General features: G+C 35.0%; 2 protein-coding genes across 4 annotated transcripts; one reads left to right on the top strand and one right to left on the bottom strand.

The window, feature by feature from the left end:
- Positions 1–330: 330 nt before the first annotated feature.
- Positions 331–7,198, top strand: LOC140809175 (probable sphingolipid transporter spinster homolog 2). 2 transcript variants are annotated; one of them, XM_073166669.1, is made up of 16 exons: positions 331–678; positions 1,121–1,252; positions 2,598–2,699; positions 3,023–3,127; positions 3,229–3,304; positions 3,580–3,654; positions 3,862–3,961; positions 4,036–4,098; positions 4,455–4,509; positions 4,666–4,742; positions 4,876–4,952; positions 5,094–5,207; positions 5,497–5,616; positions 5,850–5,978; positions 6,637–6,715; positions 6,956–7,197. In XM_073166669.1, exons 1-16 carry the CDS (start codon positions 497–499, stop codon positions 7,069–7,071), a joined length of 1,602 nt encoding a protein of 533 aa, XP_073022770.1. In that variant the 5' UTR covers positions 331–496; the 3' UTR covers positions 7,072–7,197. The 2 variants fall into 2 exon arrangements, with proteins under 2 accessions (XP_073022770.1, XP_073022771.1); XM_073166670.1 differs by lacking the exon at positions 331–678 and adding an exon at positions 708–1,033 and having other exon boundaries at positions 6,956–7,198.
- A 1,658-nt stretch (positions 7,199–8,856) lies between these two features.
- On the bottom strand, positions 8,857–11,367 carry LOC140809806 (soluble inorganic pyrophosphatase 6, chloroplastic-like). 2 transcript variants are annotated; one of them, XM_073167538.1, is made up of 7 exons: positions 11,052–11,367; positions 10,349–10,509; positions 9,931–10,031; positions 9,615–9,796; positions 9,320–9,418; positions 9,129–9,222; positions 8,857–9,048 (listed from the first exon to the last, which is right to left on the bottom strand). In XM_073167538.1, exons 1-6 carry the CDS (start codon positions 11,295–11,297, stop codon positions 9,130–9,132), a joined length of 882 nt encoding a protein of 293 aa, XP_073023639.1. In that variant the 5' UTR covers positions 11,298–11,367; the 3' UTR covers positions 8,857–9,048; position 9,129. The 2 variants fall into 2 exon arrangements, with proteins under 2 accessions (XP_073023639.1, XP_073023638.1); XM_073167537.1 differs by having other exon boundaries at positions 8,857–9,222.
- Between the last annotated feature and the right edge of the window lie 2,864 nt (positions 11,368–14,231).

Genomic DNA, 14,231 nt, shown 5'->3' with positions numbered 1-14,231 from the left:
TGTGTGAGACGGTCTCACGGATCGTATCTGTGAGACGGATCTCTTATTTGGGTCACCCATGAAAAAGTATTACTTTTTATGCTAAGAGTATTACTATTTATTGTGAATATGGGTAGTGTTGACCCGTCTCACAAATTTTGATCCGTGAGACGGTCTCACATGAGACTCACTCATAAGTAAATAGTGGTAAAAATTTCTTTATCTCGTCCTAAATAGATGGAAACAATCAATAATCAAACGCCATAAAATCCAAAAAAATCAGATTATTTGTTAAAGAATCAAAACAAACTCAATCATCTCAAATTCTCCATTGTTATGTTAAACACCATAAAAGAAAAGCAGAAAAAAAAACAAGAATAACCAAAGGTGAAAAACAAGCGACAGGAGGAAGAGGAAGCCATCCACACGGACTCCTTCGGGTGGCTTACAAGTTACAACGCGGGTCAAACATTATTAGAAAACCGGTATATATTGTTGGAAGTTTGATTCTTTTTCAATGAGTGAAAAGGAAAAGTCAGAGGACCCAAATGAGAGCCCAAACCCGGAAACAAACCCGAGCACAAGGCCGACGTATCCATCTCCAGTCGTGCCTGCGGAGACAGAGAAGGAAGCAGGAAACAACATGGCAAGAGCTAATATATCTTCATCTGTCAACCCTTCTTGGTTTACACCTAAAAGGTATCTTTTGGGCCGCCTACACCCCTTTTTCATGTTTTTTGTTTGTTTGTATGTGGGGTGATATTTTGTGATTTTCCTGTGGAATTGTGGGAAATGTACTGGAATCAAGAAAGTTTGAATCTTGAGCTTTTTTCCCTCGTGGGTATCCAAGAAATTAGGGAGTTTGTCTTTCTAGTAATGGTTGATGTTGAAGTACTGCATTCTGGTCGACGGACTTGTGCAAAATTTTGTTTTGGGAGGGAAATTTGAGTTATTACCTTTGTATGGGGCATTGATTGTTGACAAATTGTGTCTAAATGGACGGTTTTGACTGAATATCTCATCTGTGTGACTTGATTTGAAGAACGTTATTTGTGTCAGTGCCTGAATACTGTTCTATCTGTAAACTCCAGCGATTAGATTTCAATCAAAATTTCAAATTGTTCGTTTTCTGTTTTGGCAGGTTGCTTGTTATCTTTTGTTTAATCAACTTAATAAATTATGTGGATCGTGGTGCTATAGCAAGTAATGGTGTTAATGGAAGCCGTAAAACTTGTTCAGAAAGTGGATCATGTTCTGGAGGTAGTGGAATCCAGTAAGTTCTTATATCAGTTATTAACTTTGGTTACAAATCCACAGAGTTACAAATGGCCGCTCTTTGTTTTCCGTTTGCTTGCATCCTTTTTATGATCATTGATCATTCTTATGCTGTTTATGTTATGTGTATTGTTATCTCATCTTCACGCCCATTGCTTATTCAGAAAGGCAACAAGATTGGAAAAGGGAACTTTACATGTTTCTATGATGGGGTTTCACTTGTTGCCCCCGTGATTTCAAATAAATTTAGTTTGATTGTGTTGTCATGGGAGGATTAATGAACATGCAATATAAGGTAGTAAGGTGCCTTGTTTCATCATTACTGAAGGAAGATATGTCAGTCTAATATTTTAATGGGTATTCCCATCCATAACAGACCTTCTCTATTATACCTTTAAGAATAATTCAAGGGGATGCAGGAGGTCAATAATTCAATGGTTAAACTGGCCTCGGTTGGAACATCCATACCCCCCATGACTTCTAATAAATTTAGTTTGATTGTGTTGTCATGGGAGGATTAATGAACATGCAATATAAGGTAGTAAGGTGCCTTGTTTCATCATTACTGAAGGAAGATATGTCAGAGTAATATTTTAATGGTATTCCCGTCCATAACATACCTTTTCTATTATACCTTTTGAGAATAATTCAAGGGGATGGAGGAGGTCAAATATTGAATGATTAAACTGGTCTCGGTTGGAACATCCATACCAAGCAATTGAATGCTTCTATCTCCTTTCGTGTTTGCTTTCCGTTTTACTTCAATTTACTTTAATTACTATGTGCATCAACGGATATATGATGAGTAACTGAATTCCGATATCTTCATTCATGTCTGCTTTCCTTTTTACTTCAATTTATTTTCATAACTATTTGTGTCAATAGATATATGATTCTCCGCCGATAATAGTACTTACTGCATCGGTCTTCTCTCTTGGTTCCTTAATGCCATGTAATGGAATAGAGTGTGGTGAAAATCCTATTTGTTTATCTTGTTAGTACTTAGTACAATCACGCGGAGAGGAAGAGGTGAAGCAGAAAAGGTGAAGTGTTCTACTAGTAGTTAATACAGTGTTTTGGGCGAAATCTGGTGTTTCACTGCTCTATTTTGCATTGTTTTTTATTTAATTGGTAACCTTTTTTGACTGTTGTGCGACAATTTTTTTAGCGGTTCTTACTACATGAATTTCTGTGATGCTGTGGCCAAATATGTTGATTCCAAATAAACCATGTGATTAGTTAACAAATTACCAATGTTTCAATAACTGAAAGGAACTCTACCGAAAAGTTCTGTAAGTGTTATGTAATATTTATGTCTTATTTTCTGATACAAAATTATTCAGGGGGGATTTTGACTTGTCTAATTTTGAGGATGGAGTTATATCATCTGCTTTCATGGTGGGACTCCTTGTTGCATCTCCCATATTTGCATCTTCAGCCAAGAGGTAATAAATCATTTGTTTTTTTATTTTCTTTCCTCCACAATGTGATTGGCCAATCTATCCATATGCGTCTCATGTCAATTTGGTGTTTCCTCTCTGCTATCATTATCCTGTAGTATGGTTAAGCTGATACATTCTCTACGTGGGTTCTGTTAAATATTAGTCTCCAGTTTCATGATTTCCCTCTGTACTACAATTTTTTATGTGTACAAAAACTGGATGGGAAAAAGGAGCTGAACTCTTAGAAAATATCTGAAACATCCTGCTTGAAGGTTTGAAGATTTTTTTGTAATTAATATACCGTCTTGTTCCATGGAACTTTGCAGCTTCAATCCCTTTAGGCTTATTGGAGTTGGTTTGGCAGTATGGACCTTTGCTGTTGCTCTTTGTGGTATTGCACATAATTTTTGGACTATTGTCATTGCTCGCATGTAAGCAAAGCTTGTCTGAATCTTACAGAAGTTTTATGTGCTATTTATTTCCTTGTTTATATCATTATGATTTTTTCCTTTTATGTGTGTGTTTTCTATAGGCTAGTGGGTGTTGGCGAGGCTTCTTTTATTAGTCTCGCAGCTCCATTCATCGATGACAATGCTCCAGTCGCTCGGGTTTGTTGTCCATTTTTAATTATCGTCTCACAAGATATCTATAAGATTCTCACTTGTTTTGCATATGGCACTCTTTCAAACCATGTACTTGTTAGATTTATGTCATCATACCGAATATAGAACTATGCCCTTGATTATGTCAATTTTGATTTTTGTTAAATTCTAAAATTTTCCTTATAAACTCTTAAGGAAATCAGGTCTTAAAACAACAGCATACTTCTCCTTCTATGTTGCAGCCTAATCTCCTTACTAGGTCCTATGTATCCTTGTGACAGAGAACAATATGGCTGGGAGCATTTTACATGTGTATACCAACTGGTATCGCGATTGGATATGTTTATGGTGGATTGGTATGTTCAACTGCCTGGCAAAATATTTTATTCATATTTTTCGCAAATTATGAGCTCTTCCCAGATCAAGTGTTTACCCACACAAACTCCATCTTAGTGTTTTTTATTTTCCATGGATTCTTTCTCAATTGTAAAGAAATTTTTTTACGCTCAGTATAGAACCCATTCATTTTGTCTTTGCCTTTTTTTTTTGGTTATTGCTTGTAGATTGGTCAATTTAGTTGGCGGTGGGCATTCTGGGTGGAGGCTATTTTGATGCTCCCATTTGTCATTTTAGGCTTTTTATTAAAGCCTTTACAGCTAAAAGGTAAATCTCGGGCTATTGCTTAATTTTTTGGTCACATTTCTTTTTACTTGCCATTTTCTAAGACATTTCTATAGGTTTTTCTCCTGCTGAGTCTAAAAGAGCATTGAGAGCTGGAGAAGATAGCTCTGAAGATCAAGGTATTGGATTTAATATATTATGAATACTTGCAGAATAGAGCACCAAACCCTTGAGATTTAGGTGATAACTTTTTCTGGATAAATTTTATTGATGCATTAGTACCGAATGATTAGTTGATTTGGGAAACTGTCAAATAAGTGTTCTAAGTAAACTTGTGATGTTATATTAGTGAGTGGACTTGAGTAAAATCTCTCATAAACCTTTCTTGATCTACAAATTTGCTTGTCCTTTTAGTTCGGGTGTTGTTTGAGTTTCTCTTGTTTCTTAGTTTTGTAGTTTCTGGTTGCTTCATGTTTTAGGTCTATAATTTGCTGAATGTGGTGAAATTATTATGAATGTGTTTTTGGTTAAAAAGGTGGTGAACTTTCAAGAAGAGAAGAAGTTGCAGACAAAAGTTCAAAACCTTCTAGGTAAGGAGTTAGTTCAAGAATTAATTTTGATTTCTCCAAGGGAAATGCTTTATTCAAGAAAATGGTTTTTTTCTGATCAGGTTTACGTCCGAAAGGGTTAGAAGTAAATTTCCTATATGAATGGATCCCTTCTCACTGAGTTTTCTGTAATTTTAGGTTGGCAGGTGTGAGAGTCTTTGGGGAAGATATGAAAGCTCTTTGTCTTGAGAAGGTTTACGTGGTGAATGTTTTGGGTAAATCTTCTTTCTGTGGATTTTATTTGTGGAAAAGGACACATAATAGTTACCAACCAACACATTAGCTGATTAACTACAAACTGAGAGTGCCACCTCGTATTTGTAATTTTCTTTTGAATGGCTATTGCAGGTTACATTGCCTATAATTTTGTCATTGGTGCCTATTCCTATTGGGGACCTAAGGCAGGCTATAATATATATCGCATGGTAACATCTTCATGGCCTGTATAATGTGTTGTCATTTTAGCCATTTAGTGTTTTTCTGTCACTTTGAGGGGTCTCTTCATTTCACTCAATATCGACTTTGCATATTTTACGACACTTGATATATGTTTTATTTGTATCCAGAGCAATGCAGATTATATGTTTGGAGGTGTTACAGCTGTGTGCGGAATTCTGGGATCTTTAGCTGGTGGGTTTGTTCTTGATCTTATGACTTCCACTTTACCGAATGCTTTTAAGGTGGGCCTTTTCGTTGTTAGTTTCACATATTGATTTAGCATCTAAATCCAATCACTTATTACTGTCTCATCAGTTTGAAATTTGTATGGAACAATTGTATGATTGAATCAAACTTAATTTACTGCAATACATTTTATGCATCCCAAGCCTCTTGGGAGCAATCTCTGCTTAAAATCTATTTTTTTTCTAGCTAAATAATTACCAAACGTGGGTTTTTTATATTTATAGTCCCATACATATATGTTTGTCTTTAATCAACAAAGTGCTCACACTTCAAATTTTGAATCAGCTTCTATCAGTGGCGACATTTTTAGGAGCAGCATTTTGCTTTGCGGCTTTTTGCTTCAAGAGCCTTTATGCATTTTTGGCTATTTTTGCTATAGGAGAGCTACTGGTGTTTGCTACACAGGTATTATGTTTCCTGTTTATCTTCTTGATTTCAACTGTTTTTGGGTCACCTATTCGGTATTTGATTAGTATTTCGATCCTATGTTGTGGAATTCAAAAGGGTGCTCAAGAGTAAAGGGTGCCGAACATGATCGTCTCTATCATTTCTTCTATTTCGTAAAATTAACATGTTGAATATTTTAAGTGAATGTTAATTGTTACCAGACTTATTTAGATTTTTTTTTTTGCCTACAGGCCCCTGTAAATTTTGTTTGCCTGCATTGTGTTAAGCCTAGCTTGCGGCCATTATCCATGGCTATATCTACGGTATCCATTCACATATTCGGCGATGTGCCATCTTCTCCCCTTGTCGGGCTTCTCCAGGTTTGCTTCGTTGTTTCTTTAATTGATTATAATCAGCAATCAGCACCCATTGTCGGTCTTCAGATTTTGATTTCAGTCGAGCCAGATACTGGCAATATATCATGAGAATTAGATATAGCAATTTATCTTAACATGGTTACTGTACCGACTATGCACTTTGAGAATAAGACCATGGTAAGGAGCAATAATTCCAGTTACTAGAAGGTGGTATGCGGAGAGATGCATATCTTGAAAGATTCGTGTTGTCCAGTTATCATTAACTATAATTTTTAATAAAATAACATACGTTTATTTCAATAATTGGTATATGAGCCTAGCTTATACGTTCGATTTTCATTAGTTGTAATTGCCTAATTTTGGTGCATTTTTAGTAAATAGTAAACTCTTGTTCCTATGATTGGTAACCAAGCCTAGCTCATGCATTAAATTTTCATGAGTTGTCATTGCCTAATTGGTGCATTTATTGGGAATAAAATTCTTTGTCAATATGCTTTCACAATGACTGAAATATGGTGTTTGAGTTTCTATCAAAATTTTGAGTTGCACAGATATCATCAGCTCTAACTTTTGATAGAGCAGCAAAGACGCCTTATCTTAAAAGATAGGAAACATTGTCAATTTCTGGTGATTCAGTTCTAATATAGGATTAACTCTGCAGGATAAAATTAATAATTGGAGGTCGACTGCTCTTATTTTAACTTCTATTCTGTTCCTGGCAGCTGGAATATGGTTCGTAGGTAAATGATTTTCATCAAACTCATTATTTTTGGTTTATACCATGTTGGAGCCAGCATTTATTTTCAACGGGTTTATCGATATCGAATAAATACTTTGATATATGGAGATATTGTTCTGGGCACCTTGTCAAGACGATGAAACGAGGGACGATTAGGAATTAAACCGGAGTAAGAACGCGTTGTGATCATGCTAGATATGAACCAAATGTGATGTTTTCGGGTTGTTTCTTAATTTTTCAGGGGTTTTCCTTCATACCGTGGATCGTTACGACGAAGATAACGAGGATCCAGTTGCTGTTGTTAACAAGGCAAATTCAACTCCATTGCTTGATCAGAGGACAGCTGAAACAGCATAATTTTCTTGAATTTTGCTGGCTTTTATTTTACACTTGTGTTGGCCATGATTTTTCTTTAAAAAAAAATTATGTTTGGTAAATAGCTATAGTTTTTTTTAGTAGGTTTTTTATGAGACGGTCTTACGAATTTTTATAGATATAGAAATAAATATTTTAAAGGTTTCTTTCATAGATTAAACAATTAATCGAATTCGTACATCACGACAAATAAAACGAATATAAGTCAAAAAAATTTAATATACATAAATAAACAAGTATTTGTGAGACACAATTGAATCTTAAGAATGGCAAACATGCTTACATAAATAAAAACCGACGTCTAACTTATCAATTGAATTCCAACTACACGTGTCATCTCATTAGTAATAATTTACAAAATAATTACTCACTAAAATAATACAATTCAAAAAAAAATATACAAATTAATTATGTATAATTTTATATAAAACATTGGTAAATTAAATAGTTTAACTCCCAAAATTAATATAATAAATTATTCTGACAAATAATAATAATAATAACCATACAAACACACAACTTATACTTATTATATACATCAAATGTGATGCATCTTCTATACAAAACATTATTTGATCCGAATAACTATTCTCGATGTTCAGCTAGATAGATTTATTTAATAAAATAAATTTTAGTCAAAATATAATTCAAACAATAATAAATATAAAAAAAATTGTGATAGAATCTTACGAGTCAATTTTGTGTGACAGATCTTTTATTTAAACCACCAATAAAAAAATATTATTATTTATGTAAAAAAATATTACTTATTATTGTAAATATGAACAAAGTTGACCCGTCTCACGACTATCTGCGTGACCATCTCAGAAAAGACATACAAAATAATATAGTTCTACCTTAAAATATATGTTTTGATATAATTTTAAAAATTGGCCACGATTTATTGGCTAACTTAAAACTCTTTAATGCTCTTTTTTTCCGGGGGCTTGCTTTGACAGATTTTTTTCCCACTGAAATCCAACCTGTAGTTTTGAAAAATAAAGCAGCGCCCACAGGTTGTTCTTCCCCCACTCATGCACAGATAAATAAAGCCTCCCACCCCCTTAGGAACCATTTTCTTGAATATCAGATAAGAGATGGCCCCAACTGCAGCTATGCTCACACTAGGCCGACACACCAGACCGATGTCTCAGGCATCATCAGCTTCCCAGGCTTCAACATCAGAGCCAATTTGCTTGGTGAAACTTTCCTTAGCAAAATGGGTTTCATATTGCAGTTCCATTTCCGAAACAAGATCAAAAGAAAAGAAGTCCATTGTTGATCTTTACACCTCGACATCTGAACCGGGGAAAAGGGATCTAGAAAAGTTGCCAAAGTCTGCTGCGGTTGATGATCAAACTGTGGAATGAAAAAAAAAGGGCAAAAAGTGGTACTCACAAGTCAAGATGGCCTGAGATCTGTGAATTATGTATTATCTAGCGGTGAATTTTTTCTTCTTCCGTGCTTTTTATATTGATGTACAGAACCAATTTCAAATCTTCTGCCAGTTCCATTTTCTTTATTAATTAACTCACTGATATTATATTTGCTGCCTCTCACACGAGACATAACAACATTCAATCCAAAAATCTTGCATTTCCTGCTCAGTTACAGTGTCAAAAGTTCTCTGGCAATATCATTTCAAGGCCCAACCATTGACTTCACATAGGCTGAATGAGCAAGTTATTAGTGAGAATGGGAAATCACTTGGTTTAGAGGCACATAAATAGTAACTACTTGTATGACTTCCTAAAGCAAAGCCCTTCATTAACGAAGCCTTTTTGTAGGCCAGCACATTTGAGAAGTGCGAAACAGTTGTATTTCCAAAAACAACAAACCTCAATCACTCAATAATAATAATACACGAAATTCTTTTGATCTCTGCAGATAAATAAGAGGATGATAACAAGAGACTTTTTGGTGTCTGTAGAAAATCAAGAGCGCAAGCTCTATATTTACCTCTGCAGATAAATAAGAGGATGATAACAAGAGACTTTTTGGTGTCTGTAGAAAATCAAGAGCGCAAGCTCTATATTTACCTCACGCAAGTGAAAGTTCACCAGCTGGGATTGATCTTTTCACAAGTTTAGACCAAGACTCGTTGGTTTCGGTGATAACTTTAAGAGCATAATCCTGTATCATTGACAAACCGAGAATCATAAAAGACCTGAACATAAAAAAAGAATCCGACAGGAAACGAAATATTTCTGATCAGTGTTCGACATAATACCTTGTTTGCGGGCTTGTTGCCAAGAGCGAACCTATTGGCAGGTTTTCCATCAGGAATCTTGTAGTCTCTGAACCAGTCCCTGATTGCGGTGAGAGTTCCCTATGAAATTTTTTGCAATGAGTTCATGTGAACTGGTGAAAAACAGACAACTCAAGTATTTAAATACGTTAATCTCTCATGACATAGAGAATGCAAAAGTTCATGATAAAGCCAACGATATAAGCATATGATAGTTCGGACTAAATTTGTAGGAGTATCATGTAGTCTTGCACCAAAAAGTGTTCATTTTGCATACCGGAAAATGCTTTTCAACATCATCAACATCATTCACAAGTGAAGCTCTAGGATCATCCAATGAAATTGCAACAATTTTCCAGTCAAGTTCCCCTTCATCAATCATAGCCAAAGCGGCCAGGGGCTTCACTTTCAACACTTGCCCGATTTTCGCCTGGCTTTGTCCTATCTCAACAACATCAACTACAAGAAAATTGCCAATGACTATTTTAGCTAGCTAGCTTGCTTTATTTATGAGTTTCCATCTGCTTGGGACATATTAAAATAGGTTTGATTGAAGAAGGATAGCTATGATGTTGAAAAGGATGATATGATACCAGGATCATTGTCTCCAAATGCCCCCTCAACGTCAAGATTTGCAAATGCAGGATCTTCCCATGTTTGTGGAAGCAATCCGTAGTTCCAATTAATATTGTATCTGCAAAAAGCAAGAGGGGTGGCTCAATAGGCTAAATGACACATATAAACATTAAAGCACAATGCAGATATCATGCTTGTATCTCCTTGCTCTTTTCAGTATTTTCTTCTGCAATACTGCTTAATAATGTGTATTACATTTAAAGGAAAACATGAATCAGATAACTATATTTTGCTTCACGTTCAATGAAATAAATTAAAAGCTCGAGTTCCAAGTAAAGAGAGCCCTTTCATTCCTTTGAAGGAGCAATAGATAAAATACATTAAGGAAAGGCACATGATGATACAAAGCGCAAAAAGTATTGAGGAAACTCGTACGGGTAAAATCGAAGTTTCCCCTTCTTAGTATCTTGCTTAATAGGAGTAAACACCTCATCAGTAGCAATCTCCATCTTTGCGCTTGATTCTTTTGGAATCTCAACAATGAAATTAAACACACCATCACCCAACTGTAGCGGTATATCATGCCAAGGGGAAATCTACATGCCAAATGAAAAAAATGGTATCCATCAGCTTGATAACAGTAATCCACATCTTGGAAAGAATATTATGCTTAAATCTAAAAGTGCTGGTATCGCAAATAGAGAAAAGAAACATAGGCACACATTTTCCAACAATTTACTTCCATTACTGACTTGATCTAGGTGTTTATCATAGGAAATGTTTTCTCAACGTGCAAGGATTTTCAAAATTTTGCAAAAAAATTTAGTGTTCGATTGTAATTTTGTCCCCTTTTTGGCTAACTAGGTGATGTAACATGAAGAGGAGCACTTTTAAAAAAAATAATATATGTCTGTTAAAAAAAAAAAAGTAAGCTTTATATTCAAATTATACCATCTTCCCAACAGTCTCAAATTTCACAAATCCCAGCTCCAACAGAACATAGATTAGTCAATTAAAACCCACCAAGAATCCATCCTTCCAATCAAAACAATCAAACACGGCAAAAGCATTCAATAACCAATTAATCATCCTAAAATCAAGAAAATCACACTGTAACAAATTCCCACTTTTTTTTTACCTTTTTCCCAGAATTGTCGACGAAGAAAACACGGTAGTCGAGGGTTTCTGGCTGGCCCTCTTCCTTAGTCTGAAACTGCGGATTAAAGATTGCATTGCAAGTAAATAATCTCCTCTTCAGCGTTGGCAATCTGTTGTTGCTAAAGCCAAGTCTTAGGCTTTGCGGGTTTCCTTTCAGAGGTACTCTGGACAAAAGAGAGGCATTTAGAGCACCGCTTGCTGACGCAATAACTCTCGCGGCCGCCATTTTTTTGCCTGCTGAGAGAGCTTTTTTGTAGTGTTTTACAATGTGAACCACACAAGACTTCAAATTGTGACGGCTGCTAGGATTATTATAATTTTTCCTTTTTGTATTTTATATTTATATTCTTTTTGTGGTTTTTTGTTTATTATTTTTAGAGCAGTTCTCGTGTGTGACGATCTTACGAATATTTATATGTGAGACATGTCAACCCTACCGATAGCATAAAGTAATATTTTTTTAATGGATGACCCAAATAAAAGATTCGTCTCACAAAATATGACACGTGAGACCGTCTCATACAAATTTTTGTCTTATTTTTTATTACGAAGTGAAGCATAATTTTGTTAACCTTCTTTTGTTTTTCATATTAATAAATAAGGGCCTATAATATTGGGCTCTTTTGTTTAATTTCTATATAACATAAAAATCTAATAAAAAATTAATTAATTATTAAGTCTTTTATTTAAAAAAAACTCGAAACACGCACTTAAAAATAATTGTTCATGTCTTTTTGAACTTTTTATCAGCTAAAAGAACATAAATACCCTCAAAATTCTTGAATATATTATTTATTATTCGGTTTTTATTTGTACAATGATTTAACATATTATTTTTAATTTTATTATTTTAAAATTTATAAAGTAAGAAAACATCAATATTTGAAATAGTGACTTAACCTTTACATAATAAAAATCATTAATAATTTTATTGGTAATAATAAAATAAATAAATATATTAATATCCAAAAAAAATAATCAGAATTGAAATAATGTAAAAAATAATTAGTAAACGATAATATCAATAAAATTATAATAACGTTAAGAAAATCAAAGAACGGTTCGATTAACCTTAATAATAATAAATTATAAATATATAAGTAAAAAAATTCTTTTGATTATATGTCACCTTTATATAATTAAAAAATTCTATTGATTATATGTCACCTTCCGTGCTCGAAATATAGTGATATTGTCATTGTTTAACAATTTAATCCAAAAAAATAAAAGCCTCGTGTTATAGAATAGCCAACAACAAAAACATATTTTGATCATCCTCATTTGACTAATCTTCATTCTTCTATGGGGAGAGAAGTGAGGGTGAATACTTGGATAAATACTCAACAAGTAAGGGTTGACTCCTACTTGTACACACACACACAAATGTAAATTTCAAAAGTGGTATGTCGGATAGCATGTTGCAACAAAAGCTAAAACATAGTGTGGCTAGATTTTGAAACATAGCTTAGAACATGTCGTAAAATATAACATAATCACCATATAACATTGAAATTGTATCTTATTATTCATCATTTACTGATCAGTCAACAATAACTTACTCCTCTAAGGGTTGAAGCCATATAACGCTTATAGTCCCTGTCACGTCTCGAAACTCAAAGTTGACACTGGCGTCGCTTAACAATCACACAATTGAAAACAACCAGCCTCGTAGTATAGTGTAAACCGAAACCAGTTTATAAATCATAATTTAAACATAGTAACAACTGTCTTTTCAATACCGAAATCCAAACGAATAGTAATTAATGCGGAAGCGTCTTACAATTCATTAAATCATAAAATTCGAAATAAAATCGATTATTGGTCTTGCACATCACCAGCCCCAAAAGTGTTCTGATTCATTTTCCGAGAGTTCTTCCTCGGATTTCTCTGGGAAAGGTTGTAGGAGGTGAGTATTTTGGGAAATATGCAGCAAGTGGGGGCGTATCGAGCACAACATAAAAATACTTAAACAGTTTTCGAAAACAACACATACATACATCATGCTTTTCGTATCAAAACATCATATTCATAACATAATAGCACTGCGATTTTTCCACCTTCTATGGTTTACTGGCGTCATTCCCTAAGTTTTAATCATCTAATGAGACGAGGCCATAAAACGGTTCTATCCCACCGTGAAAGGCCATATGTTGGAATTCCATCCATTTTCAGGGAATCCTCACAGTGCCAACACGTAAATATACCAAAATTTCAAAAAAAGTATAGATGGAAGACGGTGCTCGACCGAATTTTAAATAAAATCGAACACATGCATAATCCGAAAGTTTAACCATTTAAAACAGCCCACTTACAGTATAATTGATGCTAAAAACATGGATGCTTGGCTTCGGGAATTGAGTCGCTTCTCGTGGTTGCTCGGACAGTACTTCGGCCTCGATTCTAGCCTAACTTCGGGACAATTATTCAGCAGGGTTTCGGCTAGGATGGCTGCTGAATTTTCGAGTTTTTCAGCAAGGGAATTTAGAGTTTTAGTGTGGGGAAGTTGTGAGGCCCGGGGCCGAAGAGGGCGGGGGGTGATCGCCGGTGCCATCAGTTGCACGGACAATGAGCGGCTCCTGGCAGGCTTCTAGGTGGAGGGAACATGAATGAACCGACCCACACGGGAATGAGAGGGATTCCGAGACTGTGCAATGTAATGGACTGAACAGTTGAAGAAGGCTTAAAAGATTTGATTGGTACTACTCATATCACGAAGGTGCATCTTCTTTTCGGTAGCTCATCACATAAGAACTCCAAAGTTAAGCGTGCTTGACTTGGGGAAATTTTGGGATGGGTGACCTTCTGGGAAGTTTCCCAGGGTGCGTGTGAGTGAGGACATAAGCACGCTGGAAAGACCCGTCTTGATACAGTGAGGACAGTCGTCGAATCTGGAGCGTTACAGAAGTACTAGGAATGATGTGATATTTATAGGAGAAGGGATGAGAGCTTAATATGACATCTAAATCATGCATGATAGGCATCAAAATCCCACGATTTTCCTTCCAATTTGCCCTCAAATCTCACGTTTTTTTGGCTTAGAAATTGCTTTCACAAATAAGTTATTAGCTACCAAGATGAGGGATTTATCCCTAAATTTTTAGAAATATCCAAGAATTAATTTATCTTATTTCCTTGTACCTTGTATCACACACCAAACTTG

This window comes from Primulina eburnea, chromosome 13, assembly GCF_022965805.1.
Source record: "Primulina eburnea isolate SZY01 chromosome 13, ASM2296580v1, whole genome shotgun sequence".
In the NCBI taxonomy this organism is placed as follows: Eukaryota; Viridiplantae; Streptophyta; class Magnoliopsida; order Lamiales; family Gesneriaceae; genus Primulina; species Primulina eburnea.
Note: the sequence above shows the minus strand (reverse complement) of the source record. Positions and strands in the feature narration are given on the sequence as shown.

Bases quoted from the DNA above. Each gene is read 5' to 3' on its own strand.
- LOC140809175 (XM_073166669.1), top strand. From the start codon at position 497: ATGAGTGAAAAGGAAAAGTCAGAGGACCCAAATGAGAGCCCAAACCCG. The intron at 1,253-2,597 runs GTAAGTTCTTAT...AAAATTATTCAG, and splicing joins TCTGGAGGTAGTGGAATCCA to GGGGGATTTTGACTTGTCTA. The intron at 5,979-6,636 runs GTTTGCTTCGTT...TTAACTCTGCAG, and splicing joins CCCTTGTCGGGCTTCTCCAG to GATAAAATTAATAATTGGAG.
- LOC140809806 (XM_073167537.1), bottom strand. From the start codon at position 11,297: ATGGCGGCCGCGAGAGTTATTGCGTCAGCAAGCGGTGCTCTAAATGCC. The intron at 9,797-9,930 runs GTATCATATCAT...ATTTTCTTGTAG, and splicing joins ATTTGGAGACAATGATCCTG to TTGATGTTGTTGAGATAGGA. The intron at 9,419-9,614 runs GTATGCAAAATG...AAAATTTCATAG, and splicing joins ATGTTGAAAAGCATTTTCCG to GGAACTCTCACCGCAATCAG.